The sequence below is a fragment of the Dromiciops gliroides genome, chromosome 3, assembly GCF_019393635.1.
Source record: "Dromiciops gliroides isolate mDroGli1 chromosome 3, mDroGli1.pri, whole genome shotgun sequence".
Taxonomy (NCBI): Eukaryota; Metazoa; Chordata; class Mammalia; order Microbiotheria; family Microbiotheriidae; genus Dromiciops; species Dromiciops gliroides.
In genome coordinates, this window is record NC_057863.1 from 656,568,376 (window position 1) to 656,595,110 (window position 26,735).

The 26,735-nt window shown below is 39.8% G+C and overlaps 1 protein-coding gene and 1 pseudogene across 4 annotated transcripts in view; one reads left to right on the top strand and one right to left on the bottom strand.

Moving 5' to 3' along the window:
- Window positions 1-19,819, top strand: part of LOC122748522 (sulfotransferase 2A1-like) — a 63,627-nt gene extending 43,808 nt beyond the window's left edge. For all 4 annotated transcript variants that reach the window (XM_043994155.1, XM_043994156.1, XM_043994158.1 and 1 more), the window contains 5 exons: window positions 8,666-8,880; window positions 10,539-10,665; window positions 12,459-12,553; window positions 15,509-15,689; window positions 19,396-19,819. In XM_043994155.1, the coding sequence (XP_043850090.1) occupies window positions 8,666-8,880; window positions 10,539-10,665; window positions 12,459-12,553; window positions 15,509-15,689; window positions 19,396-19,514 (737 nt within the window). In that variant the 3' untranslated portion in view covers window positions 19,515-19,819. The remainder of the gene's footprint in view (window positions 1-8,665; window positions 8,881-10,538; window positions 10,666-12,458; window positions 12,554-15,508; window positions 15,690-19,395) is intronic.
- On the bottom strand, window positions 1,674-6,377 carry LOC122746236 (annotated as a pseudogene).
- Window positions 19,820-26,735: the final 6,916 nt, after the last annotated feature.

A 26,735-nucleotide genomic window follows, 5' to 3' on the forward strand; every position in this document is an offset into this window, starting at 1 on the left:
GTGGGGCACTGTTTCTCCAGGCTGCAGTATCCCAAGCTTAAGAAGTACCAGGTTGGTATGATTTAAGGGAGAATCAGGTTCTTCACTCACCTGGCCTGTTCCCTGGTCCTTAGATGACCCAACTTGCTAATCAGCCAGCTTTGTGTGTTGTGGTTGTTAGCTCTGAGGAGCCTGTGCCCCTCCCCCACCTGGGCCACTGCTACTCAAGTCTACCTACTGGTTCTCAGCAGGGATGAAAAAGCCAAGTTGTCTCAGCACCATCATAGACCTCTGTAGTTTCCCCCCTGCCCAGGGCTCAGCCCTCTCACCAGACTGTGACCTTAGTTCCAGACAACACTGGTGCTTCAGCTGATTCAGAGGCTCTTGGGGTCTCCTTCTCTGGTGAGGCCTTCTTGGGACTGGATTCTGTGTCAGGGTGACTGTGGGGTTGAGCCTGACTCCTGTATCAGCACAGAAGCTCCCTCCTTCTGACTTTCCAAGCCATTCTTGGTTAAAAGATGATTTCAGCACATTCTTCTGTGGGTTTTGCTGCTCTGGGCATTTTCCTATGGTGTTATTTAGATGGTTTTTGGAGTGATCATGCCATGAGTTCGAGAGCTCACTGCCTTTCCTCTGGCATCTTGGCTCCACCCCAGAATTCCTGAATTAAGTCTTATGATCACATCATTTAGCAGATGTCCTAATGCTATATCTTTACAGCTGAACAATCCAGTTAATATTAACACTACTATTCACATACTGTAGAACATGTCTGCAAACTTTAAATTTAATAGGTCTTAAAAGTGAATACTAAGGTGTGGCTGAGCTTCAAACAGGTACTTAACAGCTCAGCAGAAGGGCCTATCTCTAGCTGAACTCATCTATGCCTATTCCCAGTCCCATTCAAATGTCACTCATTGTGTGATGGGAGGTTCTTTACTCAAGACTGTTAGACTCTGAAACCTTCCAACAACCTGAAGGCAGTATTTAATCAAATCATTGTAATCAGACTGTTAATGCATGGAAAATTAAGGAATTTAAGTTGGAAATGCTAAGGCTTATTTTGATCCAGTAGACCTTGCCTTTGGGCAGGCTGGGGGCACTCCCTTCCCCAAACATATTACAGATAAAAGTCATAAGAAACAATTAAGTAGGGGGCAGTTAGGTGGTGCAGTGGATAATGCACTGGGCATAGATTCAGGAGGCCCTGAGTTCAAATCCAGCCTTAGGCCCTTGACAAATATTAGCTGTGTGACCCTAGGCAAGTCACTTAACCCTCCTTGCCATGTAAAAAATAAAAAAAACCAAAACCCCCACAATTAAGTAGGACTTTCTCATCTTTTAGTAAAAAGAAGGCAGATTCAATTAAAACTTTGTAAGACAGAGGTGGAGCACATTGCCCTTGATAAAAACAAAGTTGCTTAATAAAATCTTTTAAAAAGAAAAGTGTGATAGGTTGGTTGTGACAGAAAATATAATCATTCTCATTTACACATAAGCCTACCTAATCTACATAATTCCTTTTTTTGAACTGCTGAACAAAATTTTTAAACAAGCATTCATGATAAAAATTCTCAGAATAATGAAACTAATTTAAATAGGGTCATTATGGTACATGTAAAAGAAGAAAAGGAAAGAAATCTCATCATGGGAGACTTCCTTTTAGAATAAATAAGGCAGCAGACAACTATTACTCATTGGTGACCTTTTTTAAGATATGCTATCACGTCAGTCCTTTTTGCCTTCTTCTTAATGCTAGCGAAGATCATTTTAATTTTTCCAGGGATATGCTTCTTGGGGTTTTCCAAGTATTTTATCAATGTATCCTCTCCCCAGGTGATACCTTTGTTTTTGTTGTCATCTCTGTAAGAGAATCTGGGAGACTGACTAGTCTTGTAGCCAAAGAGGACGCTCAGATTGGGTCCAGTTTTGTGCTTGCCTCCCTTCTCAGTGGTGTGGTACAGGGCAAACTTCTACACAAAAATCTTCTTGCCCTTCTCAATGTCCCCCACGGTTGAGTCAGCTCAACCCACAGCCACATGCACTCACTGATTCACTTTCTGCTGCCAGCATGACTTGTTTCTTCTCAACTATGTATATATTTCTAAGGGGTTTATTTTTCTTCTCTTTTCAAAGGGGACTAGAGGAAGTGGGAAGGAGGAAAAATAAAAGCTCAATTAACTTTTTGGGATACAGGCCTCATACTAATAATACAAATATCACTAAGTGGAATTACTGGATAAATTAAAAATGAAAGTTTTTGAAAATCCAAATCTAAATTAATTGTGACTTCCTTGTGGAAATACATCCATTTCTTTAGAAAAGTCCCATTTTCCCTCTTCTTTGGAATTATTTCTCTTTTTCTATTTGGACTTAAATTCATAAGCATCATCCAGCATTCCTGGGCTTATTTCCTTTGAAACAGTTTTACTCCATAAAATCAATCCTACATCTCCTGCCTCTGAATATTTAGAAATGCCCAAATCTAGGGGACTTGTCCAACTGTATCCAGATTTCCTCTTCCTATTGACAAAAACTATGGGGTAGAATAGTCACTTCCCTCCTCCCAAGATTTCCATTATTTCTGCCAAAGCAACTAGTTATTCCTATATACTAAAAATTGAATACAGAATAAAATTCCTTCCAGTTGGTTATTATTTTAAGGAAAGGTCCACTTATTCCTATCTCTCTTCTATTTTTAATAGGAATGAGTGCTGTATTTTGTCAAAAGCTTTTTCTGCATCTACTGAGATAATCATATGATTTGGGTTAGTGTTGTTATTGATGTGGCTTTTTATTGTATCATGATCTGGAAATGATGCATTTATAATTTCTATCTTCCTATATTTGACTTTAAGGTTTTTGTGCCCTGCTACTTGGCCAATTTCTTGTGTACATGCCATATACCACTGAGAAAAAGTATATTCCTTTCTATCCCCATTCCATTTTCTCTAGAAGTCTATCATGTCTAACTTTTCTAATACTCTTTTCACCTCTAACTTCTTTTTTACTTCTTTTTTTTATTACATTCATCTAGTTCTGAGAGGGGGAGATTAAGATACCCCACTAGTACAGTTTTGCTATTTATTTCCTCTTGAAACTCACTTAACTTCTCCTCTAAGAATCTGGATGCTATACCAATATGTGCATATATGTTTAGTATTCTTTTACTTCATTGTCTATGGTACCTTTTAGAAAGACGTAGTTTCCTTGCTTATGTCTTTTTAATTAGATCTATTTTTGGTTTGGTTTTGTATGAGATAAGGATTTCAATCCTTCCTTTTTTTCAAATTTCAGCCAAAGCATAATATATTCTGCTAAAACCTTTTACCTTTACACTGTGTGTATCTCTCTGCTTTAGATATGTTTCTTGTAAACAACATTTTGTAGGATTCTGGTTTTTAATCCACTCTGCTATTCATTTCCATTTTATGAGAGAATTCATCCCATTCACATTCATAGTTATGATTATTAATGCTGCATTTCCCTCCATCCTATTTTCCCTTTTGTTTGTACTTTTTTCCTTCTTTCAACCTATTCCTCCTCACTAGAATTTTGCTTCTGACCACTGCCTCCGTTAATCTGACCTCCCTTTTATCAGTCCCTATCTGTTTTCTTTTCCCTTTCCTTCCCTACTTCTGCCCTTCCTTCTATCAGTGCCCTCCTTTCCCCTTTCCCTTCTACTTCCCTGAAGCAGAAGGTAAATTTCTTTATGCAAGTGGGTATATATTTGATTCCCTCCTTAAAACAAATCTGATGAGAGTAAAGTTGAAACAATGCTAACCCCTCCCTTATTTCCCTCTATTGTAATAGGTTTTTTATGCCTCTTCATGTTTCATGTTTTGTTTTGGTTTTTTGTTTTTGTTTTGTTTTTTTGGCAAGGCAATGAGGGTTAAGTGACTTGCCCAGGGTCACACAACTAGTCAAGTGTCTGAGGCTGGATTTGAACCCAGGTCCTCCTGAATCCAAGGTCAGTGCTTTATCCACTGCACCACCTAGCTGCCCCCTTGTTTTGTTTTCTGGTGGGGCAATGAGGGTTAAGTAACTTGCCTGGGATCACACAGCTAGTAAGTGTCAAGTGTCTGAGGTTGGATTTGAACTCAGGTCCTCCTGAATCCAGGGCCAGTGCTTTATCCACTGTGCCACCTAGCTGCCCCTCAATGCCTCTCCATGTGATATAATTTACCCCATTCTACCTCTCCTTTCCTCTTCTCTGCATATACTCCTTTTTTTAACCCCTTAAGTTTTTATATCATCCCATCAGAGACAATTTATACAACTTATAGCCTCTACAGATATTCCTTCTATCTCTAGAAACAGAGATACAGTTCTCAAGAGTTACAAGTATTATCTTCCCATGTGATTAATAACTTTATTCAATAACTTTTTTCACTTTTTACCTTTTTGGGGGGATGGGGCAATGAAGGTTAAGTGACTTGCCCAGGGTCACACAGCTAGTAAGTGTCAAGTATCTGGGGCCAGATTTGAACTCAGGTCCTCCTGGATATAGGGCTGGTGATTTATCCACTGTGTCACCTAGCTCCCCCCTCCTTTTTAACTTTTGATACTTCTCTTGAGTCTTGTATTTGAAGATCAAATTTTCTGTTCAGTTCTTGTCTCTTTTTTTCTGGTCTTTTCATCAGGAAACCTTAAAATTCCCCTATTTCATTGAATGTCCATCTTTTCCCATGAAAGAGAATGCTCAGGTTTGCTGGGTAGGTGATTCTTGGTTGCAATTCAAGCACCTTTGCCTTCCAGAATATCATATTCCAAGCGTTCTAATCCTTTAAAGTTGAAGCTGCCAGATCCTGTGTAAACCTGACTGTGGCTACATGATATTTAAATTGTATATTTCTGGCTGCTTGCAGTATTTTTTCCTTCACCTGATAATTCTGGAATTTATCTACAATATTCTTTGGATTTTTCCTTTGTGGTCTCTTTCAGGAGGTGATCAGAAGATTATTTCAATGACCATTTTATGCTCTGATTCTACAATATCAGGGCAGTTCTCCTTGAAACTTTCCTGGAATGTGGTGTCTAGACTCTTTTTTTTTGATCATGGCTTTCAGGTATCCCAATAATTCTTTTTTAATTTTTTTTGCCAATAATTCTTTTTTTTTTTTTTTTTTTTTTTTAGTGAGGCAGTTGGGGTTAAGTGACTTGCCCAGGGTCACACAGCTAGTAAGTGTTAAGTGTCTGAGGCCGAATTTGAACTCAGGTACTCCTGACTCCAGGGCCGGTGCTCTATCCACTGCACCATCTAGCTGCCCCTTTGCCAATAATTTTTAAATTATGTTTACTGGACCTATTTTCCAGGTCAGTTTTCTTTCCCATGAGGCATTTCACATTTTTTTCTACTTTTTGATTCTTTTACTTCTGCTTAATTGCTTCCTGGCATCTCATGGAGTCATTAGTTTCCATCTGCTCCATTCTTATATTTAAGACATTATTTTCTTCAGTAAGCTTTTGCACCTCTTTTTCCATTTGGTCATTTTTTCCCCATATGGCCAATTGTCTATTTTAAGGAATTCTTTTCTTCAATTTTTTTGCTTCCTTTTCTAAGCTGTTGAATCTTTTTTCTTAATTTTCTTGCATAACTCTCATTTCTTTTCCCATTTTTTGTTCTCCCTCTCTTATTTGTTTTTAAATACCTTTTTGAGCTCTTCCAAGAAGGCTCAATTCATCTTTTCCCCCTTGAGGCTTCACATGTAGTCATTTTGACGATATTGTCCTTATCTGAGTTTGTCTTTTGGTCTTCCCTATTACTATAGAAGCTCTCAGTGGTAAGGGTTTCTTACTGATATTGTAGCATATTTCTTGACTTTTAAAGTTGAGGTCTTCTCCTGGTGCATGGGGGCCATTGTTACAAGCTTCTTGTGCTGGAGGATAGGGGACTCATCACTGGCTTGTGGATTCCTCCACCCTCTGGGCTTGCTTGCTATGCTGGGATGGCTTGGCCTAGTTGCACCAGTTTTGTGAGTGGTTCTCTAGCTTCCACTTATCACTCTCAGCCAGGACTGGGGGGTCTCACAACTGGCCTCCTTTGTCACCAGCCTTCTGAGCCAGGACCAAGCATCGTCAGCTGCTGTTTTGTGCTGTGTCCAGGAACCTCCCACTGACTTTCCCAGATCCCCTCCATGATGGTCTGAGCTGCACAGTGATCCCCTTTCACCCAAGTGAGACAGACCTTTCCTGAAGTCTTCTAAATTCCTTGGAAGATTGTGTCTGTCTTTTTGTAGGTTCTATAGCTCCAGAATCTGTTTAGAAGCTCGATTTGATGTTTCTGAGGGAAATTTGGGAGAGCTCAGTCAACTTCCTGGCTACTCTCTGCCATCTTGGCACCACCTCTGACCTTGATTTTCTTCATAATAAGTCTCAGAGACATAAGTGAGGTCCATTTTGCACTCTCATATTGAGGCCTATGACCCCTCCTGTTAGCTAACTGGACTTTTAGCATTTCTATAAACTCATGAGGTCATGCCCTTTAGTGTTGGTTTCTATCCTGGGTTTTGTATCCTATGGATTTATGCCTTGCTCAGCTGCTGTGCTTCTCTGAGACTACTCCTATAGCATTTATCTTCAGGACTATATATAAAAAATCTTTTTTTCTTTTTTCAGCCTTTTCACATTAAAGTCTTTTTAATCAGATTAATGAGTCTCCTAGCAAATACATTCTTATTCACTTTGTTTAGGTCTACTGTAGGTACATTCTGGTGATTATTCTGTTAACATTTTGTCATATGCTGTCATCCAGAGATTTCAACTCTCATTTTTCTGAATTATCTATTTACTTTTTTTTTGGTGAGGCACTTGGGGTTAAGTGACTTGCCCAGGGTCACACAGCTAGTAAGTGTTAAGTGTCTGAGGCCGGATTTGAACTCAGGTCCTCCTGAATCCAGGGCTGGTGCTCTATCCACCACGCCACCTAGCTGCCCCTCTATTTACTTTTCAAATGCATTTCTTTTTCTTTTTAGAATCTCTTAACTGTGTAATACCAAAGGAAGGAAAGAAATGTTCCTATAGTCTTTACCTTCTTGCCTAAAACTTCCTCATCATTGGGAATCTTTTTTTTTTTTAGCTTCCTTCTGGCAGAGTTGCCCAATTCCACTTTGAAAATTGAGGCATTCACTCTCTCTAGGGAATTTGGATCTCTCTTTCCCCAAAATAGAAGATACCCAGAGAATGCAAAGCCCAGTTCTTTTTGTGTGTGTGTGTGTGTGTGTGTGTGTGTGTGTGTGTGTGTGTGTGTGTGTGTGAGGCAATTGGGGTTAAGTGACTTGCCCAGGGTCACACAGGTAGTAAGTGTTAAGCATCTGAGGCCAGATTTGAACTCAGGTACTCCTGACTCCAGGGCCGGTGCTTTATCCGCTGCACCACCTAGCTGCCCCAAAGCCCAGTTCTTGAGACTAAAATGTCCTTTTTCTTTAAAGGGAAGAAAACTAGAGCAAGACACTGCCTATTTAATTAAAGAATATTTTTATTAAGCAGGGAAATAAGATATGTGCTAAGAACTAGCTACCCTAATGTTGAATAGCTCAACTAAGTAGTGGGTAAGGAATTATATGTGTGTATGTATGAATGTACAAATGTATTTATGTATGCTTGTATTTATGTTCATGTGTGTATACACACATATATACACATATCCATATATTTATATTTGTGTGTGAATATCTACAATTTTCAAACAAAATGAGGCAGGGAATTGGGGAAAGAAGGTCAGAATTAGGCTGGTCCCAGGAAGGAATGGGGCTGAGAGCCCTATTCCCAATGGGAAGGGGGAGATACTGGAAAAATGGGTGAGGAATTCCAGGTCTCAGAGCTTTAGCCTTTTGATACACATATGAGAAGACATTCTTGGTAATAAGGAATCCTGACAGTTCAAGGCTTGGGCATAAACAATAAGACAAGGGAATGTCTCCAAAAACCATAAAATAGGATATTTATGAGGGCCCCATAAACATCAGTTTAGGTAGTTTTTGAAGATAAGGGTGTCTCTTGAAGCTTAATAAACCATCAGATGGTTCAGGGTCTGCTGCAAGGCTGGTGTGAGCTTAACTGGCTTCAGAGTTACTGATTTTCTGAACATCCAGCTGGCTTTACTCTCAGTCACCTAAAGGACTGTTGGTATGTCTAGCCATTCTGTATCTTAGCTAATACAGGGAGGCCTCATATAACTATTCTCAGTTATCTGGATAATTGGGGAGCTCAAGCAAGTTGCAGAAGTGAGTATGCTCATTTACAAATCCACTTTTACCACCTGAATTACCCCTAATAAGTGGCTGCTATCCATTTGGGATAACATTCTTGGGAGATTCTCTATTACAGTTTTGGAAGACATACAACCTGTTTGTTGTTCTTTTCAGTTTGACAAACAAATACTTCCCCAGATCTGGACAGAGAATCTGCAACTGTTTGTATTCTTCTCTTCTTCCTCTGGCCTTTAGTGGATTACCTGAGATGTTTAATGGCTCTCAGATAATATTATTGGGAAGACAAGACCCTTCTCCTCCCATAGATTATCTAGTTCTCTCTTAGGAAGAAGCTCATATTCATTGTTTTTCTCTATTCTCTCCTTTCTCTTCCCATCTTCCCCCTCATCCATGGAAAACAGGCTCTTCACTTAGATATAACATCTAAACGAGCCCTTATTAGCATCCTTTCTCTTTTCTGTTCTCTCCATTAGGAATCCATTGGCTTAATGAGATCATCAGCCTGATCCACTGTAAAGGGGACAATACCTGGGTTCAATCCACCCCTATCTGGAATCGCTTCCCATGGCTAGAAGTAAAAAATAGCTCAGAGTTTCTTTGCAATATAGAGCAAACTAGACCACGGTTTTACAGCAGCCACCTACCCATACACTTCTTCTGCAAATCCTATTTCCACAGTAAGGCCAAGGTAAGCAAATGAGCGTTCCACTCAGTGAGCTGGCTACTCGAATGATAATGTCATTCTGGGAAAAAGTGATAAGGTACTTGACTGATATGTCTCTTTTCAGGGATAAGAGTAACTGTAGGCCAGCTAGGTGGTGCAGTGGATGTACAGCTAGGTGGCACAGTACATTAAGCATGGGCCCTGGATTCAGGAGGACCCGAGTTCAAATCTGGCCTCAGACATTTGACACTAGCTGTGTGACCCTGGGCAAGTCACTTAACCTTCATTGTCCTTCAGGGGAAAAAAGTGTAACTGTAGGCAGCATTTGAAGGCAAAAAGAACATTTTCTCATTCTTCTCTCCCATCTATGACATGCCAACCCATCCCTCTGATCATGTTGACCCTTTGCTTTGTTCTCTGTAGCTCCGCACTGGTTACAAATTAAAATACAGAATCCTTACAGTGGCCTTCAAAGTCTTTCCCAATCTCTATGTAAGTCTTCTATGCCATATTAGTTGTACATTAAAGGATCAAAGGGCTTGGAATGTGATATTCCAGAATAGTGTACACAATAACAGGAATATTGTGTAATGATCAACTGTGAATTACTTAGCTCTTTTCAGCAACACAATGATCAAAAACAAATCTGAAAGGGGCAGCTAGGTGGCACAGTGGACAAAGGCTGGCCCTGGATTCAGGAGAACCTGATTTCAAATCTGGCCTCTGACACTTGACACTTACTAGCTGTGTGACCCTGGGCAAGTCACTTAACCCCAATTGCCTCACCAAAAACAAACAAACAATCTAAACAAATCTGAAGGACTTAGGAAGAAAAATGTGATCCACTGCCAGATAAAGAACTGATGGGGTCTGAATGTTGATAAAAGCATGCCTTTTGAAACTTTATTTATTTATCTTGGCATTGTTTTTTGGTTTGTGTTTTCTTTCAAATGACTAAAATGGAAATATGTTTTACATGCCTGCACATATATAACTTTATATCAAATTACTTGCCTTCTCAAGGGGGATTGAGGGACAGATTTTAGAATACCAATTTTTTTTAAATGAAGGTTAAAATTGTTTTTACATTTAATTGAGGGAAATAAAAATATCAAAAAAATTTCTTTTCAGGTTGAAAGAGCTTAGTTCTAGGTCTTGAGTTTCAAAAATCTGAAGTGGAATATTGGTCCAACATTTATGTGACTATATTTATTGGTTGCCTTTATTTCATGGAGAGGGAAGTGACTTGACCATTCATGTCAAATGTTTTTTTCTTAATCTAATGAAAAAATTTCAAACCTCACAAAGAGATATTAGGGAATAGACCATATTTCCAAATTATTCACACATAGTCCATTGATTTCATTGAGATTTCTGGTCCATTTGTGATTGCAAGAATCAAACAGGATGAGGTCATTGGCCACCCATTTGGAGAGGAGCAGTTCTGTATTAGAGAAATAATGAAATGGAGGTCACGCCACCATGGCTTAAGGTCAGAATGGAAGCATGAGAAGTGAAGACAAAGATTGTAGAGTTCCTGGTAAAAGAGGCTAGTAAAGACCTGAAAGAAGATACTAAGTAAGCAGTTAAAAGGAGCCAAGTTGACTTTCTTTCCAAATGGGCTGGTCTGAGGTAGGTGCAATGGCCTGGCCAGTCTATAATAATCCTAATTTCTATTTCAGACAATTTACATCATGCGGAATCCTAGAGATGTGGTTGTTTCTTACTATTATTTCACAAGACTGATGAAATTTTATGATACTCCAGAAAGTTTTTCCCACATGTTTGAGATGTTCTCTCAAGGAACTGGTAAGCAGACCAAGAGCTAAAAGGTCTTTATAATAAGATCCACTTCTATTCCCAGAGCATTTTTATCAAGACAACACATGAGGAAGACAACTCCAAGCCTAGCCTCAGTTTGTAGATGAGTAAGCAGTCCCAGAGGTTCAGCTCACCTCTTTAAATTGTTAGAGGCTCCTTAATATGAATCTTCTCTCTCTCTCTCCTCATCACACTCTACCTCACATATGTCCTGATGTATCCCCCAGAGAGAGGTAGCCTGGCATATCCTCCCTTTGGTTGCCCATATGGACTTTTATGCCATGGCCCACTAGGGCTATGGAGCCCCCATGTTGAAGATGACTGGCCTAGAACACACATCAGACACATCCTTACCTGAAAAATCATAGACCATAGCACTTAGAGTTCAAAGGGTCAATTCACCTAATTTTCCCTAAAATGATGGTCCAGAGAAGGGGTGAGACTTAGGACCACAGAATCTCAGAACGGGGGGGGGGGCACTTCAAGAGCATCAAGTCTAACTCATTCATGTTTCACATGGGGACACCATGGCCTAGGGAGGGGAAGGGATTTTCCCAATCCAACAAGCATTTATCAAGTGCTTACTATGTGCCAGGCCCTGTGCTAAGCACTGGGAATATGAACAAAGGCAAGCATAGTCCTTGTCTTCAATGATCTTTCACTCCAGAGGAGGAAACAACATGAGCAAATGAGCTATAAACAAGATAAATGGGAGATAATCAACAGGCAAAAGGCACTAGTCCCTTAAGGAGGATCAGGAAAGGCTTCCTGTGCTGGAACCTGAAGGAAGCCAGGAAATCCAGGAGGCAGGGATGGGAAGGGAGAGAATTCCAAGCCTTGGGGACAGAGTCCGAAAATGCATGGAATAATAGGGAGATGGAGGATCTTGTCTGAGGAACAGCAAAAAGGCCAGTGTCCTTGAATCATAGATTATGTTGGTAGAAGTAAGCGGTCAAGAAACTGGATGGTAAGAAGGGTCTAGGTTATGAAGCCAAACAGGGGGTTTTATAGTTTCTCCTAGAGGAAACCGTAAGGAACCACTGGAGTTGAGTAGGTGATACATTGTAGAAAACTTGACCTGGCCAGACTTGTGCTTTAGAAAGAGCCATTGGACAGCTTTGAAATGTTTGTTGACTTCCAAAGACACTTAAGTAGCATGTCAGAACTGGAAGATCAGTCCCATGTCTCACAAGTCTTGAATCTAGGGCTTTCCCCTAAGACACTGCAAACTTCAAATCTTAACCATCCTCTAGACATCAAAAGTCCCCTCCTCCAGTAAGTTTTCAATGACGTTCTTTCCCTCAACTGTATCACTTTCTTCTGATTTGCCACATTATTGATTCTAGACCTCTCAAATAATTCCTGAGGATTCTTTCCGGGATTGTAGTTATGTCTCATCACTCAGCCCTGCCCCCATCTCCAACCCAGAACCATGAGTAGGAACTCCCTTATTTTTCTTTTCATCCTCCCAAATTGAACATGACACATAAATGTCTACTGTGGTCATGTATATGCTGTTTATTACCTTGGCAACCTTGAACAAATAATTTTACCTTTGTGGGTCTCTATTTCCTAAGCTATAAAATGAACCCAGACTACATGGCTTCAGAGGTCCATTTCAGCTCTAGAGCTATCTTCCCATCTTTGTATTTCCTCACAAGAATCTGATCAGTGCCAGCCTCAGGCAGGACCTTATCAAAGTAGACCCAGAGTCAAAATGAAGTATTATTGAATGAGTAAATTAAGGGTCAAGTAGCCTCTCCTTTCCTCTTCCTCTGCAGTGCCTTATGGATCCTGGTTTGACCACATCAGGGGCTGGTTATCCTTGAGAGGGAATGAAAACTTCCTAATCTTGACCTATGAAGAACTTCTGCAAGTAAATGCTCAAACTTCCCTCTCCTTGCCCTCATCTTCATTTTTGCTTCCCCTCACCTTCACCTTTTTTTCTTCTACTCTTCCTTTCAATTGGTCTGTCCAAACTCCTTATCCCCTGTCCCTATATTTTTCATACATATCCTACCTTTTTTTTCTACATCTCACTTCTCTAATCTACCTGTGATTTGTGAAGCATATAAGTGGGGAAATATTTAATGTTGCAGCCACTACTTGAGTTTCCCATAGGACCAATTAGTTGGATGGAAGGAGGTAGAATGTTTTTCCTAGTGATTATAATTGTATAATTATAAAATACTATATAAATGAATGTGATAAAGTACACACTAATGTGGAGTAGAAATATTATGGTTAATTTTAAAATTTTCATTCTTCCATAAGATTTACAGAGATACAATCACCTAGGTACAAGTCAATAGCTTTCTCAATAACAATCAACTTTTATCCACCAAAAGAGAAGACTAAATTAATTCTTTCCAAATTTCACAGAACCAATTTGTTGGGGGATGAAGTGGTAGTTCTTAAGTATTCACAATAAGAAATTACCCTCTCACACACAGTCCAATTAGAATTAAAGTGGCCTGTTATCTGGTGCTATAGAAAGTGGCTGAGTGGGAAGTCAAAGACTTAGTGAGAATGGCTTAGAAATATCTTCTTCCCAGAACAGAAGGAAGGCACAAGATTTTATAGAAGATAGATGGGGTGTCCACTTGAAAACTAGAAAATTCCCTTTTGAGTTGGGGTGGGGAAGGCTTGGAAACTTGTCATATTCCCAAGAGTCAAGGGGGGATTTTTTGAATTAATTTTCCTGACCTTTGGTGTTATCTCTATCTCCTAGCTCCAGTCAGGTAATAGCCACACCTAATTGAATTTCCTGCAATAGGATTTTTTCTCCCCTTACTTCTTAGTTACGTCTGTCCTGATATCTATTTGGTCAATCTATATTTTAAAAACCCCTTGATTTATCAATATGTCTGTCATGTTATCTGGTCATATTTGGTTTTGCTTCTCAGAAGAGAAACTTCTTCAGATTTATCCTAATCCCCATATCACAATTCATTCAGAAGTTCTCTTGAAGAGAGATCCTTCTGAGGTTGACCAACCTGTCTAAAAAGTACATCTGTTTGTTGTTGTTAAATTCAGCTCTTAAAGTCAGAAATGGACAATTCCCTTTGCTTAAGCTTTTAGTAGTTGGTACGGGTAAGTTTTCTCAATTTTCCCAGTTTTTCTTATCAGTAAGAACCTCATTCTATCTCTCCTTGATACCTTTGGTCTTATACAACCCTTTGGTCTTATATTACTCTTTCTTTCAGCAACTGTTCATCTTTCTCATTTTCTCTCCTTTCTCTAAATTTTTCCTCTTTTCTTTTGAGATTCTGTCTTTGTTTTCCTCTTCTTCCTTCTTTTCTGGAATTTCTTTATTCAACTATAATGTTTTAAAATAATATCTCTCCCTATGCCTCACTCCTCCTAAATCTATTTTCCTTCATTGCTGTGACATTAGCTCTTTCTACCCATAAGAACTCTCCCAGGTCATCATTCTTGATTTGGTTTATCTTTCTCCTCTTCCCTATCTTCCTGACTCCAAGCCTGGCTCTCTATCCACTGCACCACCAGCAAGCTCTGTGCACCACCTTGCTAACACAATCACAACTGATTCTTTATGACACTCCTCACAGTACCTTCTCTTCTCTCTTCAAGCTTCCCACATCACTCATGCCCCATCCTCTCAGCAAGAGACTTGACCTTATTCTTTGCTAGAAAAAAATGCAAATCATTTCCAATGAGTTCTTTCTCTCTACATCTCAAAAATGCCTTGATATCATCCCCTGCTTTAAGCTCTGATAAAGAAGTGGTGTGTCTGAATGGCCACCTTGTTCCAAATCTTCTTGCCTTCAGGACAATGTGCCACTCAACAATTCAGAAATGGGAACTGTTTGGGCCAACCACCTTTTAGAAATGTACATCTATCAGGATTGTTGCTTCCTTATTATGAAACTCAACTATGGAATGGGGATTGTTAAAATTCATTGTCCAACAGTTCCTTGCCCTGAGGTGCTTAATAAATTCCTTTTCATTTTGACTTGCTGAGTTTGCGTCATTATTATTTTTTTTTGGCTGAGGCAATTGGGGTTAAGTGACTTGCCCAGGGTCACACAGCTAGTAATTGTTAAGTGGTCTGAGGCCTGATTTGAACTCAGGTCCTCCTGAATCCAGGGCCAGTGCTCTATCCACTGCACCGCCTAGCTGTCCCAGCTTGCTTCATTATTGAGGACAAATCCTGAGTTAAGTTTTCTTTTGCCACCCTCAAATGTGATCCCATACCTCTTCTCCCTACCATTTTTAAGCTCCCAGAAAAACTGGATAATCTTGTGGCTGCACTCTCATATATGAGACCCTTCCTGAACTGCACAACTGCAAATGTGTCTCCTTCAATTTTTTTATTTTAATATAATTTGTATATGAATATGTATATATAATGTCATCCTTCTGGTGCTCAGAATGTAAATTCCTTGACATCAAGGATTGTTTCCTTTCTTTTTTCATTGCATTCCCAGTACCTCCCACAATAAGTGCTTAATCAATGCTTGGTGATTGATTACCTCCTTTTCTTTCTTCCCTCCAAAACTTCTTATCTCTTTTCTCCTTACCTTCCCCTTCACCTCCTCCTCCTCCTCTTGTTTTCCTTCCTCTCAGCCTTCCATTCCAATAGCCCCATCCTCTTCTTCCTTTTCTCCTTTCCTTCTAATTCTACTTCCTGTGCTTCTTCCTTTCCTACTGATTTCATTTCCCTGGGTTCTTCCTCTTCTTCCCCTTTCTCTTCTCACCCCTCTCATAGTTGTCTTATCCCCCAAATCCTCCTCACCTTGATTCCTCTTTGTTAACTGTTAGATTTTTCCATCAATTCTTTCTCTTATATTGAGGGACTTTTCCATAGGATCTTTGGGGAAATGTTGAGAAGATTTGTCACTTCCTGGGAACAAAGCTGAAGGAGGAAGAAATGAACTTAGTGATAGAGAATGCTTCCTTCTCTGTCATGAAAAACAACAAAATGTCCAACATGTTAATACTGCCTGACTATTTGATAGATCACAGCCAAGGAAGCTTTATAAGAAAAGGTGAGTAGGAGCATTAAGATAAAGGAACAAAATTGGTGGGTGTCTTTATGGAGTTTTGCTGACCACAGAATGCCAGACAAGATGGTCAGAATCTAATAGCATAGGATGAGAGAAAAATTGATCAAGATGCTTATTACAGCTACACCATATATGAGATGCACCCATGGATGAGAGAAAAAGGTAATCCAGGAACCTAGGATATATTGACTCTTTAAAGAAGACCTGTGCTTTTGGGTAACTACATTCCCCAAATGTCTGATTAGAGCTCCTTGGGTGGCAGTGCCGCCCCAGTATTGACTCTAGTTGGATGTGGGCATTTTTATAATGACTGATGAGAAGCTAAAAAGAAATGGTCTCTGGTCCCACCATCTTGGTCCCTGCAGAGCTAACACGTGCCATCCTCCTTCAGGCTTGGCCTGTGCTCCTGAGGTAGAATACAGTGAATCTAGGAAAGCCTCTCAACTGGTTTTGCTGACCAGTTTCCTTTCCAAGGAAAAGTTTTGAAGTCAATCAGAATTTGGTAATTTCCATAATTGACCTCTTTGTCCATCTATCCAAGACAATTTTTGTCTGGAATTTCCTTACTAACTTGTCAACTCTAAATGACTGAGACTGCCCTTGCCTTATAATCAAGAACACGTGTCTTGATGAGTTTTTGTCACGTACTATGCCTTGCCACTTGGGTTGAGTAGTCAGTATTCCTTTTTTTGGCACAAGATTTTTCAAATATTCCATCCCTTCATTTAATGGGAGGCTCTTAAGGAATTAAAGATAAGGTTCCTGCTTACTTAACCAAAGCCTCTCCCTGACAGAAATAATCTGATTTTTCAAAGAGATGGAGGAACTAGAGACCAAATTTCAAACATTTGCTGGATTATGGAGAAGACAAGGGAGTTCCAGAAAAACATCTACATCTGCTTCATTCACTATACTATATCATTTGTGTGTATCACAAAAAATGTGTCAAGTCCTCAAACAGATGGGAGTACCAGATTATTTTACTTTTCTCCTGAAGAACTTGTATGTGGACCAAGAAAGAACAGTTAGAACCCAACATGGAATAACTTATTGATTTAAGATCAGAAATGGTGTATGATGAGCTTGGGTATTGCACCTAATTTCTTTAACTTATATGGAGAGTACATAGTGAAATGCCAGGCTGCATGAATGAAAAGCTGAAATTAAAGTAGCCAGGAGAAATGTTCACAGTCTCAGTTTTGAAGATTATAACATTCTGATGGCAGAAAGTGAAAAATTAAAAAGGCTTGATAAGAGTGAAAGAGAAGAGTGTAAAAGCTTTTCATTTTTGCTACTGATAATTTGGTTTTCTTTCCTTTTGTAAAATAAAATTAGCCGGGGCAGCTAGATGGTGCAGTGGTTAAAGCACCAGCCCTGGATTCAGGAGTACCTGAGTTCAAATCTGGCCTCAGACACTTGACACTTACTAGCTGTGTGACCCTGGGCAAGTCACTTAACCCCCATTGCCTGCAAAAAAACCAACAACAACAACAAAAATAAAATAAAATTAGCCAATGTCATCTATTTTATTGAGATTTTTTTTAAATCAGCTCCTATTTTTATGTATTAATTTCAACAACTTACTTTTAATTTTATTAATATTTCCTTTGATTTTGGGGATTCCCAGTTTGTCATAAAAATTAGGGATATTAATTTTTCTGGTTCTTTTTTTGGTTGCATAACCAATTGATTATTCTTCTCTCTCTCCCTCTCTCTCTCTCTCTCTCCCTATCTCCCTACTTCCTTCCTTCCCTTCTCTCTCTCTAACTCATTTATGTAAGCACTTAGATAGATAAATTTCCCTTATGTACTACTTTGATGGCATATCATAAAATTTGGTATGCCATTATTTTGTTGTCATTGTATTTAATTAAATTCATGATTGTTTTCATGAATTGTTCTTTGATTTACTAATTCCTTAGGATTATATTATGTAGCTTCCAAATAATTTTTAATCTATATCTCCATGGCCCTTTATTAAAAGTAGTTTTCATTACATTATATTAGGAAAAGCATTCAGTTAATATTTCTGCTTTTCTTCTTTTGACTGTGAAGTTTTTATGGCCTAATATGTGGTCAGTTTTGTGAAGGTGCCATGTACAGCTGATAAAATGATATATTCCTTTCTATTTACGTCCAGTTTTCTCCAGATATATATGATTTATAATTTTTTAGAAGATTTTATTCATCTCCTTACCTTCTTTCTTATTTCATAATTAGGTTTATCTAATTCTGAGAGGAGACAGTTGAGGTCTCCCACTAGAATAACTTTACTATCTCCTCCAGTAACTCATTTAACTTTTCCTTTAAGAATTTGGATGCAATGTCATTTGGTGCATATATGCTTAGTATTGATATTATTTCATTGTTTCTGGTAGCATTTAAGTAAAATGTAGTTCCCCTGCTTACTTCTTTTAATTAAATCTATTTTGATTTTGCTTTGTGATCATAATTGCCACTCCATTTTTTCTTACCTAAGTTGAAGCATAATAGATTCTGCTCAAACCCCCTGTTTTTACTCTGTGCTTGTCTCTCTGTTTCAAGTATTTCTTACAAACAACAAACTGTTGGACTCTATTTTGTATTTCACTCTATGATCTGCTTCTGTTTTATGGGTGAGTTCACCCCATTCATAAAGCTGTTTGGAGGGGAATGTTGGAAAAGTTCATGTGGGTTTCTGCCTCTAATCTGTGATTTTGGATCCTTCTCTCAAGCTTCTGACTAGCCAGAATAAAACATACAAAACCTAGCAAGGAAAAAATAGCATGTTCTTAAAATGGAAGGGAAGTAGCAAAGAATTAGTGTAGACAACAGGTGCTCCAATCACACATTTTTCCAACAATTCTTTGCTCAAATTTCTAGTCCGGTATGGTTTGAGTTTCCTCATCTCTATTCTTGGAGCAGACTTACATGAACAGTGTATAAAGGGCCTAAGGAATAAAAAACAACTTCTGACCTTTTGCATATGGGATTAACATAGAAGCCTAAAGCTCTGGAAGACACTTGGGGCACCAATGTCTAAAAGATGCTGCATCCCTGTGTTGGATCAGAAAACTTCTACAATCTATGAATATGTCTTGCTAGCAGGAAAAACATGCAGTTGGTTCGTCCCAGCATAAAGAGATCTGAAAAAAACACAAATGTTCCAGTATCAGTGCTTTTAGCATAGCACTCACTTGATACAGGGGATGCTTTCAGTTATTAGTGGCAACAATTAAATGAACTCACAAACTCTTACCTATAAGTTTAACTTCCCCAGTCTCTCTCCCTTCCATTTTCCCTTGGTTCTCCTTTCTACCTAGAATGTTCCAACCTTTTGGCAGCTAGCTCGATACAGAGAGTTTGTGCCTTGCTATTTACCAGGCACACTACAAAATCTGTGATCCAACCAGTGTTTTTAAAGACTTATGGTTCTTTTTGCTTAAAACCAATCCTTGCTAAATCTGTGTTAAGAAAGAGGAATAGGTCCCAGTAACTCTTCACTTAGAATAGACTTGGTTTAATCAGTCAATCAATCAATGGAATGACCAATGGCAATGTTCCTTAGATACTCAGAAATGGCCTCCATAAAAAAGTTCCCACCCATTGTTTTTTTCCTTTCATATGAACAGGAAAGACATAAGGCTCTCTAGGAGGGGATGACCCTGTCCCAAACCATCACCTGACTTCTTCTCTCTATGTCTGGCAGGAATCGCTGGAGACTGGAAAAACCACTTCACAGTGGCTCAAAGTGAAGCCTTTGACAAACTTTACAGGGAGAGGATGAGAGAGCTGGACTCAAGTCTGTTCACCTGGGAGCACTGCTGAGGGACTGAAGATTTGATGTTACCTTTGATTCTAAATGTGATGGGTGGCTGGGCAACTTCTTCTGTGTCTTTAGGTTAACTGGGTCCAAGTAGCCCTTGATAAAACATGGTTAGACAAAATACTGAGGCCAAAATGGAGGCTTTCCCTTTGTTTGCTTGTCAATGACTCCCAAGCCTGAGTCAGAGACAATGACTTTCTTTCCATTCTGCAGCTCTTCTTTTCCTAAATCATAATACGTATTAAAGGAATCATTACCAAAACCAGGGAAGTTCAAGATTAAACTAATCACTTCTGGGAGGTCCACAGAATTGGTCCTTATTATTTCTGCCTGTTCTCCTTGTCTGTGCTCTGGGGATTTGAGACCTAGTGACCATGCATGCCCTTCACAAAAGGAAACTTTCTGGAAATAACTTCCTGGTTAGTTCTATATCTGGATTCTCATGTATGCCCATCACAAGAGCTCAGCCTTAAAAAATCACATGCTTTTAGATCAGGAGGTAACCTCTTGAGAAATCATCTCAATAGTTCCTTTTTCCCCATGACAATCCTTCAGATGTTTGAAGGAAATTATCTTGGTCCTCTGGCCCAAGAAGCCACTTCTCTCTGCCAAATTGACCAATCTTTCATATGGTCTGTTCCTAACTCCTTGGCTTCTTTGCCTTTGTGTCCCAGAGTGAGGGAGGAGTGGGGGCTCTGAGCTGGATGTTTGACCTGAAAAGAGAAGTAGTGAGAGGTCACAGATGGAAGGAAGGAAGGAGAGTAAGGGCAATGGGAATCACTGGCAGAGCTGTTTTCATGAGGAGGTGGAATAATAAATAAAGCAAGGACCTGAGGGAAAAGATGAATGGTGGGATAAATGGGAAGAATATGTGATATTTGGAGAGAGTAAGAATAGAATGAGGAGGCATCTAGGAGATGCAGTGGAAAATGTACTAGGTCTGGATTCAGGAGGACCTGAATTCAAATCTGACCTTAAATATTGACACTTACTAGCTTTGTGACCTTTGGCAAGTCACCTAACCCTCATTGCTCCCACCACCTACCAGAAAAAAGAATAGAATAAAAAGGACAGAATGGGACATGAAGGGTAAGAATGGAATCATTCTGAGTGTGGGGACCATAAATTGTAGATAGTTAATTGGGTGCCTTGCCTTAATATTTGGGTTCAGAAAATAATGAGGGACCTCTAGGTTTGAAACTCCCTCCCCTCTGAATTGCCTTTTTGGATATTTCTCCCAGGCCAATAAGAAAGGAGCTTAACAGCCTCTTTTCCTCAAATGAATCCAGTTTTATTAATGGGAATAAAGTACACAGGAAAGTTGAAATTAGCAAAGTCAAAGACAAGGGAATAGGGAAAAAGAAAAATGGATAACCCCCCTAACTATAACAAAAAGCCTATACAATCCCCCAACTCACTTCCAGCTCAGCTAATTTCAAAGAGCCAGGCTTATTAACTCACCACCTGGGGTCCATAGCTTCAATATAAAACAGCTATGCAGCCAGGGCCCACAGAACAAACTGCCAGGAAAAACATCTCTCTCATCCACTCCTGCCAGCTCACCCGACAAGAAAGAAGCTGAGACCAGAAAGAGACTGAGCTCCCCTCAGCAAGCATTTACTCTCCCTCCCCCAAGAGGGGAAGCCCTTCAAACCACCTGTGGAGAATGGTTTCTCCTGATGATATCAGCAGCATACATCACTCGGGACAGGACAGCTGTGGCCCATCCCAATCAGTCTGCCAAATTCCATTATTTTACCACATGAGGAAAATTAAAGGAAAAGGTTAATAAAAGGAATATCAATATGACAGGATAGAATTGGGGAGGTAGAGCAGGTTTAGAGAGGGAGAGACATTATATAGAATGAATATAGTATGGAAAAGAGAATGTCAAAAGCAGCAATATTCAAAAGAGGGAAAATTTTAGGTGAGAAGGTCAAGAGATGATAGGGAAGGGAACTGAGTGCGAATAGGGAAAAGTTTAGACAAGTTAACCAGAGGGTAAGCAGAGAGTAAAGTGGAAGGAATGAAGAGTTTCAGGAAACTCTGATGTGGAATGAACATGAATGACATAATGGAAGGACCACTGTTAGAAATGGTTTTTAGTGAGGCAATTGGGGTTAAGTGACTTGCCCAGGGTTACACAGCTAGTAAGTATTAAGCGTCTAAAGGCCTGATTTGAACTCAGGTCCTCCTGACTCCAGGGCCAGTGCTTTATCCACTGTACCACCTAGCTGCCCCCCACTGTTAGAAATTTACGTGAGAATCTGGAGAGAAGGAAAGAGTCTAAGGAAAGGGAGGAGTTGCAGAAGAGTGAGACAAGTGAGGTGGTCAGTAAAAGGAGAGGGCCAGAGGAAGCAGAGCTAGTAAAGGTTTGGAATTTAGAGGATAGAGGAGAGTGGAGAGAAAGGAGCAAGAAGGGAAGGAGAGTGGGATGTGTGAGGACTAGCAACTCTGTGGGGAGAGAGGGAGAGCAGAAATGAAAGTAAGGGTTTTGTGATAGCATAAAGTAAGTGGAAAGGACAAGACAAAGGGGCAAAAGAAAGAATGAGAAGAGTGGGTAGAATAGTGAAAGGAGAAGAATGAGAACATAGGAGATATACAAGAGGATAAGGAAAGTGGGAACACTACAAAGCATAAGGACTATCAATAGAGGTAATAAAGGTAAAGGTAAAAGTAAAGTAAAGGTAATGACTAAAGGTAAAAGAGACTGAGGATAATGGCAGAATTCTCCTACTGTTTCCCCCTGATAAGAACACAATCCAGATCATGGAAAACAATTAAATTTGATTGCTATGTGATGAACCTCCTATAGTAAGAAGGGTATTTAATCTGGGGCAGCTAGGTGGCACAGTGGATAAAGCACTGGCCCTGGAGTCAGGAGTACCTGAGTTCAAATCTGGCCTCAGACACTTAACACTTACTAGCTGTGTGACTCTGGGCAAGTCACTTAACCCCAATTGCCTCACTTAAAAAAAAAAAAAGAAAAGGGTATATAATCTGAAACCCCACTTCCTTTATGGTGGGTCTTTGGTCAGAGAGATACTGCCAAATGAGCATACATTTATTAATAAATTGATTACCTATTATTAAAATCATTAAATTACTCAGAAATTATGTCTCATATTTTTATTCATAACAATTATGGAAAACCATGAAGGAATTCATAAGGTAAGAGACAGATCTGACTTTAACTCTCCCACGAAATGCCTTTTCCTTAGAGTACTCAAAAGGTGAAGCTTTATCACCTAGGAAAGGTGGGAGTTTTTTTGTTTTGTTTTGTTTCTGAGAAATTCCAAGTTAAGATTTTGACTCTCTCCTCAAGGCAAAATTTTGGTTCTAATTTTCAATCATGTTTGGGTTCAATCATATATGTGTTTATATCTAGTTCTCTGTAAGTGATTGGTGAACCTCAGCCTCAATAGTCTGAGAAGCCCCATCTATGTAGGGACAGGGGACCCATCATCACACAAAACATTACTTTTACAAAACCTACCAGGAGCCAAGATGGCAGAGAGAAGCCAGGAAGCTGCCTAAGCTCTCCCCAGTTTCCCTCAAAAACAACATTAAATCATGCCTCTAAACAGATTTTGAAACTACAGGACCTACAAAAAGACAGAAACACAATCTTCCAACTTGAGCTAATTTAGAAGACTTCAGGAAAGGTCAGCGTCACTTGGGCAAAAGAGGAGTACAGCTCAGTTCATCACAGCAGCAGCATGGAGTGGGTTGGGGTGTGTCAGCAGGAGGCTCTTGACCACAGCACAGCAACTGAGGCCCCTTGATCCTGGCTCAGCAAGCTAGTGGTGCAGCAGGCCATTTGTAAGATTCACCAGCACTGGCTGAGAGGGTAAACTGCCAGCTAGAGAACCACCCACAAGATGAGCACAACTAGGCCACACAATCCCAGCAAAGGGAGCAAGCATAGAGAGCAAGTACGGCGAGTAAGCCCAGGGTGGTGAGGAATCCATAAGCCACAGAGGCCTCAAAACAGAAAGCCAGTGACCCAGCCCCCATCCCCCAGCACAAGAAGCTTGAAACAGTAGCCCCTGTACCCCAGTAGTAGAACTCAACTTTAAAAATAAAAAAAGGCCGCAATATGAGTAAGAAACAGAAAAGGGTCCTCACCATTGGGAACTTCTGTGTTGACAGGGAAGAGCAAAACACAAACTTAGAGCAAATTACTCTCAAAATGCCTACATGTGAAGCCTCAAGAGGGAAGATGAATTGGTCTCAAGACCAAAAAGCCTTCTTGGATACACTCAAAAAGGATTTAAAAAATGAAATGAGAGAGATGGAAAAAAAATTGGGAAAGAAATGAAAGGTAAACAAGATAATTACGAAAAAAGAATCAACAGCTTGGAAAAGGAAGCACAAAAATTGACTGAAGAAAACAATTCCTTAAAAAAATACATTTGGCCAAATGGAAAAGGAAGTGCAAAAGCTTGCTGAAGAAAATAATGCCTGAAAAATTATAATTGGGAAGATGGAAGCTAATAATTCCATGAAACACCAGGAATCAGTCAAACAGAAACCAAAGAATGAAAAAATGGAAGAAGATGTGAAATACCTCATTGAAAAGACAACTTACCTGGAAAATAGATCCAGGAGAGATCATTTGAGAATTATTGGACTGCCTGAAAGCTATGAAGAGAAAAAGAGTCTAGATACCATATTAGAGGAAATTATCAAGAACTGCCATGATATTGTAGAATCAGAAGATAAAAAAGTCATTGAAAGAATCCACTGATCACCTCCTGAAAGAGACCCCCACCCAAAAAAACTACTAGGAATATTGTATGTCCAAATTCCAGAATTATCAGATGAGGGAGAAAATACCACAAGCAGCCAGAAAGAAACAATTTAAATACCATGCAGCCACAGTTAGGGTTGCACAGGGCATGGCAGCTTCAACATTACAGGATCAGAAGGCTTGGAGTATGATATTCTGGAAGGCAAAGGAGCTTGGCATGCAACCAAGAATCAAGTATCATGTAAAACTGATCATTCTCTTTCAGGGGAAAAGATGGACATTCAATGAAGCAGGGGGATCTTAAGGTTTCCTGATGAAAAGACCAGAACTGAATAAAAAATATGATCTTCAAATACAAGAATGAAGAGAAGTATAAAAAGGTAAACAGGAAAAAAGTTATTCAATAAGATTAAACTGTTTATATCCCTATAAGAGAAGATAATACCTATAACTCTTGAGAACTGTATCTCTATTTGGGCAGATAGAAGGAGTATACATAGAGGGTATAAGTATTGGGGAGAAGAGGAAAGGGGAAGTGGAATGGGATTAATTACACCATATGAAGAGACATAAAAAACCTATCATACCGGCACCCAGCCCGGGACTGGACGCCTTGTGACAGTTCTAGGGGGTAGAAGAAAAAGTGCTGGACTTGATCCTCCCCAGCCATGTGACCCTGGGCAAGATACTTCACTCCAATGAGCCTCAGTTTCCTCACCTGCAATATGGGTATAATAGTCCTTCCACTCTCTCCTGCAGAGGGTTGTTGTGGCAACAAGTGTTTGACAGAACTTCAATGGCTCTTCTGAGAATAATACCTTCAGAAATTCAAGAAAGAAAACAAAAATGATTGTCCTAAAGATGACAGCTCCCTCAAATTTATGATTGCAGAACACTGGAAGCAAGGGATAGTGAATGGTTTAGCGAACCCGATTTGTAATCACCATGGAAGAGCACACGGGAAATTAGAAGTCACAAATATGACAAATTTGTGGAACTGTGGAGTACTTATTATGATATAATGAAAAATGGAGGCTTCAAGAGATGGTATGGAAATATGTAAGCAACAATTGGTCTCTTTACACCTAAAAGTAGCTTTAGGAAAAGGGTGATTATGATCTTTTATTGTTTTAAGGAAGGGGGAGGGAAAGAAAAAAAGAAAAAACAAGGCTAACAAAAAACAAAAAAGAAAAGTTACGCAAAAGGAGGGAGAAAGGACAGTATGAGAGATATTAAGAAATGAAAATAGAAATAAAAATTATCTGTTTATATACAGATACACAAAACATTTTGCATACATTCTCTTGTTCTTAGAATAACCCCGGGGGGGGGGCAGCTAGGTGGCGCAGTGGATAGAGCACCAGCCCTAGATTCAGGAGGACCTGAGTTCAAATCCACCCTCAGACACCTAGGCAAGTCACTTAACCCCCATTGCCCCACAAAACAAAAAAAAAAAAACAAAAAAAAATGTAAAAATATAGAATAACCCCTGAAAAGTTGGTGGTGCAAATATAACATCTCATTATTGCCAAGGAGAAAACTGAGGCTCAGGAGACTCCACAGCTTGCTCAGAGGAACACCTACTGGCCGTACCATCTCAGGCAACTCTCTTACACTAACCTCTAAATCAGGTGGTGGTGACCTGCACTAGTGGAAGGAGTTTCCTCACCTGGAAATGGGAGTAGAGAGAAAGTGAGGTTGTAAGAGCTCCATCCATCCATCAAAAAGAAGTTATTAACCACCTCTTCCCCATCCAGGCCATGTGCCAGGTGTTGGGGATACATGGACAAAGAATGAAACAGGCCCTACCCCAAAGAAGTTTACAATCCAAAGGGACAGGATGGGGCAGCTATAATGCACAGACAATTCAATGATATATTAAAGAGTTAGAATCAATCACACCTGGTAACAGAACAAGTGAGAGGTGAGGGAGGGGAAAGAATAATAAACACTAATGCCCAAGTTCTCATCATAGGAGGCCAAGGGAGCGAGTGGTGGGGGCTCCATCACAGCTGCCTCAGGTGCGACCATGAGCATGGCCCCCTCTCAGAGCCTCAGTTTCCTCTTCTGTAAAAGGTCTCTTCCAGCTCTAACATTCAGTGGTCCAATGAAATCTAAAAGATAAATCAGTGTTTATGGCCTCTTAGATCCCTTCTAGGCCTTCATCTTTGAGCTCTCAAGGATGATCAAGTCATGTTTGGTTTGGACACACGGAGTTGGAGGTGCTGGTGGGCTCTCCAGGCCACATTGCCCCCCATGAAATTGAACGTGCAGGTCTAGAGATGGCTGGGGACCCATCTGTTTCCTGCAGCTGCTGATGCCTTCCTTCCCCCACTATCCACTATCTTTTTCTGCAACTCCCTGTGCATATATGTGGAGTTTCCCAGAACAAGATTGTAAGCTCCTGGAGAGCAGAATGCACCCCACATGGTCTTTGTGGCCCCAGGGCCTGGTATTTAGTAAATACTTG